The sequence below is a fragment of the Pistacia vera genome, unplaced genomic scaffold (assembly GCF_008641045.1).
Source record: "Pistacia vera cultivar Batoury unplaced genomic scaffold, PisVer_v2 Contig872, whole genome shotgun sequence".
NCBI lineage: Eukaryota > Viridiplantae > Streptophyta > Magnoliopsida > Sapindales > Anacardiaceae > Pistacia > Pistacia vera.
Genome location: NW_022196748.1, coordinates 103796 through 109033, shown reverse-complemented (window position 1 = coordinate 109033; position 5238 = coordinate 103796). Strand labels below are relative to the sequence as shown.

General features: G+C 33.3%; 1 protein-coding gene across 1 annotated transcript; it reads left to right on the top strand.

Moving 5' to 3' along the window:
• Positions 1-459: 459 nt before the first annotated feature.
• LOC116119093 (beta-amyrin 28-monooxygenase-like) lies at positions 460-3448 on the top strand. Its single transcript, XM_031405047.1, has 3 exons — positions 460-1419; positions 1783-1973; positions 2969-3448. The coding sequence occupies exons 1-3, from the start codon at positions 474-476 to the stop codon at positions 3263-3265; spliced, it is 1434 nt and encodes a 477-aa protein (XP_031260907.1). The 5' UTR covers positions 460-473; the 3' UTR covers positions 3266-3448.
• Positions 3449-5238: the final 1790 nt, after the last annotated feature.

The following is a 5238-nucleotide window of genomic DNA, read 5'->3' as shown; positions in this document are numbered from 1 at the left end:
CTCATGATAAAATCTACACAAGAGATTATATGAAACCTATTGTTTGATGCGGGATCAACCAATGAACGAATAAAGAGCACAAAAAAAAGAAAAAATTAGTGGCTCGGATGCTAGGCTTAAATCTACGTCCACTATTTTTGTATTGCTTTTTGTGTGTGATTCTTCTTTTTTACGTACAAGCATTGCTTGCATAAAGTATGAATCACAACCCTAATTTGGGTGAAAAATTAGCTTATATTTTGTTACAATGGCAAACTTGTAAATATAGTAAACCTAAAACGGAATGACACGTCACGTAAATCCGTGCTCCGGTATATATATATACACCATTAATGAGATGACGTAATTTGGCCCACATGATATTTAATATATATACAATTAATGAGAGATGTATTAAGTGCATTGGATGTCTATAAATTGATATCTGGCTATTCAAGTAAGGCACATTCTACATTCAACTTCTATCTTTCCCTATGGATCTCATTTCAACACCATTCAATAAGGAGCTTTCGTATATCTTCCTTTTTTATCTCGCTCCCCTTCTTCTCATTCTTGTTTCAGGTATTTGTTCACTCAAAAGCAACAAACACAAAAACCTGCCGCCAGGGAGCTTCGGATGGCCTTTCGTGGGAGAAACAATTCAATTCCGGAAGCAAGAGAAGTTTGTCCTCGACAGGATGAAGAAATACTCTCCAGATATTTTCAAAACCAAGATTCTCGGAGAAGAAGTTGCAGTCATTTGCGGTCCAAACGGCCACAAATTTATCTTCAGTAATGAACGTAAACTCTTCACTCCAATCCTTCCCTATTCCATGCAAAAGCTGTTCCTCTCTAAAGCTCCAACAGGCAGCTCTAACTTTAAAGAAGAAGTAAGAACAACAACAGGGTTCCTGAAACGTGAAGCCCTGGTGAAGTTCTTGGGCAAAATGGATTCCATAACTCAACAACAAATGCAAACCCTTTGGGAAGGGAAAGATGAAGTGAAGGCATTCCCTCTAGCAAAATCTCTAACCTTAAGTATCGCTTGTTGTTTATTCATGTGTACCGAAGATCCTGAGCTCGTTGCCAGAACTATTACCAGACTTGATGATGTAAAAGTAGGGATGTTTTCTGCTCCTTTAAATTTTCCAGGAACGAATTTTCGTAAAGCATGCAAAGCCGCAGCTGCAGTGCACAAAGAGTTGAGAGGCATAATTTCTGAGAAGAAAACGGCAATGGCTAGAGGAGAACCGACGGTGGATATTTTGTCACATATGATTTTAGCTACAGATGGATCTGGGGAACGAATTCCAGAGGTTGAGATTGCGGACAAACTCATGGGCTTGCTTGTTGTAGGATATGGCACTGTCGCTTCTGTCATGACTTTGTTCATGAAACACGTTGGAGAGAGACCTGACATATACAATAAAGTCCTTGCTGGTACTTACCCTAACCATAACACAATTTTACTTCTTTCTTTATTACTTTCTATAAATCATTTGAGTTGTGTTATGTTGCTTTATTAACCATGTAATATCATGCATAGGAGAAATACTTATACCCTGACAATTTTATCATCTCGTTTAATCGATAAGGTAAGACCATCCAATTAAACAGAGACATATACGAATTAAAAGTATTATAAATTTTTATTCATACATCATCTTTTAGAATTACTGGATCAGTGTTGTTGAGATTATCAAGAATGATCTAATGACTCAACGGCATGGTATATTTTTAAGGACCATTTAATATTGGCAATATCATGTTATGGTGGACTTGATCTTCTTAATTTTAAACTAGAGCAACAAGAAGTCGCGGCCTCGAAGAAGCTTGGGGAGCTCTTGAATCTGGATGATATACAAAAGATGAAATATTCTTGGAAAGTTTTACGTGAAGTGATGAGAGTTACACCAGCAATACAAGGGACGATAATTAGAGAGGCTTCTACAGATTTTACATATGCTGGTTACACAGTTCCCAAAGGATGGAAGGTAATTGAGTTTATAAACTTCGGATTTTGATTATGATTTCATTTTTTGGATTTTAAAAAAATTAGAACTGTGGATGTGTTTTATAAATTTAATTTGGGTTTTTCGAAAATATTGAAAATTATTGATACATATGATGAATATATACTTAAAAAAAATAAAAATGTGTTCGACACATATGGATGAAAACAATATATTTAACATATAAAAATTGAAAACATGTTCAACATTTAAATTTTTATTCAAAATTTAATTTTGTTATCTACCAAAGGACAACATATATGATGCTAACACGCCTGACATTTAAATTTTTAGTCAAATTTTAATATTGTTATCTAGTATCTACCAAAGGACAACACATATAATGATAACTTCAGAATAAAGGTACTTTTTATCTAGAATCAGTTTCAATTAATGATTTGTACTAACATACACATTAATTAAGAACATTGATGTATAAATTAATTATTTAAAAGAAAATAAAAATTAATCATGCAATTTAACGTGTGTCTTAGGCAAAGATTTTATTAATTTTCCCTTCAAAGCGTTTCTTCCCAATGAATTATAATGTAATCAGTGATTATATAAAGTTATGTTTTTATTATAACTTAGAAAAATTATTATGAAAATTACATTTTTTTTAATTATTAAACAAATCAATGCCAAAAACTTAAAAAACCGAAGCTTGCTTTCATGAAAGTGATGATTTTTTTTTTTTTTTTTTTTTTTTTTTTTTTTTTTTTTTTACTTTCTCTCAAACTTTGTATGGCCACATTGACAATCTTCTTTTTATTAAAGGGTTCAAGATTTTTCTTTTTATGATAATCTAATGCTTAAGATTGTTTAAATCAATTCAAAAATGTTTTAATTTTTATAATATATGATTGAATTTATTATATAATTTTAAATCCTATTCACCATGCAAAGACCTGACCTAGCTCAATTAATTTTTTCTCACTTAATTGCTTCATAATGATTGAATTTTTTTTTTTTGACAGGTATATTGGAATGTAAATTCAACAAACAAGAACCCTAAATACTTCCCAAATCCAGAAATATTTGACCCATCAAGACATGATGAAACAAATAATTTACCTCTTTTCACATTTGTTCCATTTGGTGGGGGGCCTCGGATGTGCCCAGGAAAGGAGTATGCTCAATTAGTAACACTCACTTTTGTTCACAATGTGATGAAGAGATTTAAATGGGAGATGGTCCTTCCGAAAGAAAGAATTATAAGCGAAACAATGCCAACTCCGGAACAAGGACTTCCAATTCGTCTTTATCATTACTAAGTTTATATTATTAATATTCTTACAGTGTTGACAAAAGTTTCCATTATGGGAATGGCTGTATATGTTAATAGTTTAGTAATATTAATAGTCGATGATAGCTGTTGGATTGACACTTGTCGAAAGGCCGAGCATTAACGTAGTGGTTGAAAACATGAAATTATCCATCGTCTAATTAATGCTTGTACAGCCTCTGTATATTATTGTACTAAAATTTCCATAATGTATCAAATAATTAATGAGTTGTTTGTGATGCTTATCCTTGCGTTGTTATAAGGAGTAAAATTTGCCTTCGGTTTTTCTTCTATTTTATTTTATAATTGGTAGGGTAAATTAATCTCATCAGTACTTGAGAGTTGAGAAATTGTTAGGTCTCAAATGTCCAGTGATTCTCCAAAACTATTAAATAATTATTTCAAATTATCAAAAACCTCTTTCATTAAATTATTAAAACCCTGTATAAAAGAGCACTTAACAATCTCTCAGGGGACAATGAAATTAACCCTAGTTGGCATGCAAACTCCATACATAAAATATATGGTATAAAATAAATTTAACACACAAAATGAATAATAGTCGAGATATATATATATATATGTGAATTCTTCTTTCTCATTTGCGGTTGTCTGTACCAAAGTAAACTTTTCTTTACAAAATTTGATTTTGAATGCATTTGATCAGAAATGGACACTGTTTAACATTCAGAACTTTATCGTAGGGTTTCTTAAATGTGTGGATTAGAGGCACAGAAAACTCATGGTAACACAAAAGTTTAGACGTCAATTCAAGAGTTAATAAAATGTTTATATATATATAAACATTTTATTAACTCTTGAATTGACGTCTAAACTTTTGTGTTACCATGAGTTTTCTGTGCCTCTAATCCACACATTTAAGAAACCCTACGATAAAGTTCTGAATGTTAAACAGTGTCCATTTCTGATCAAATGCATTCAAAATCAAATTTTGTAAAGAAAAGTTTACTTTGGTACAGACAACCGCAAATGAGAAAGAAGAATTCACATATAATTTTTTTTCAACAAAGCTACAGACACTGAATATTTTGTACCAAAAATGTGTACCAGCCTACGTATACCCAAAAGCCTGATTTTTCTATCAATTTTTTTCTAGTGAACGGCCGTCGATCAAATATGGATGGTCGTTCACTCACATGGACTCTCGTCCATATTATATGGACAGGGGTCCATATACGATGGACAAGCATCCCCATTTAAAGGACGCCCGTCCATAAATAAAATACAATAAAAAAAATTGTTAAACATTAGGGACGGCCGTCCATCACTTTTGGACGGGCACCCACAAATAATGGATGCCCTTCCTTTACCCAAATATGAAAATAAAAATAAAAAAACTTTGGGGATGCCCATCCACCAATTCTAGACGGCAGTCCCTTACGTTTGGACGGGCGTCCGTAAGAAATGTACGCCCGTCCATTATTTTTCTTTTACAAATAAAAAATGAAAATCTTTAGACGACCGTCCAAACATTGTGGATAGCCGTCCTTTCACTGTGGACAGGCGTCCGTAAGGAATGGACGCCCGTCCATTCTTTTGTTGTTTCAAATTTAAATAAAACTATGGACGGTCGTCCTTTATGTGTGGACAGGCGTCCGTAAGTAATGGCTTCCCGTCCAAAAGTAATTATTTTAAAAAATAAAATTAAAACACTAGACGGCCGTCCATAAATGGTGGATGGTCGTCCCTTCATTGTGGACGGGCGTCCATAAGTAATGGACGCCCTTCCATTCTTTATGGACGGCCGTCCAACCATTATGGACGCCTATCCATAAAGAATAGTAATGGACGCCTGTCCTTTAATGTAAATAAAAGTTAAAAAAAAAAACTCACGCATTAGGTTAAATATTTTGGGGAAGTTTCTAAAACTAAAACTCACAGCCATTACCATCTTCTTCGTCTTCCATCTACGTTATAGGGTGTTCTTCATCTTCGCGCTCT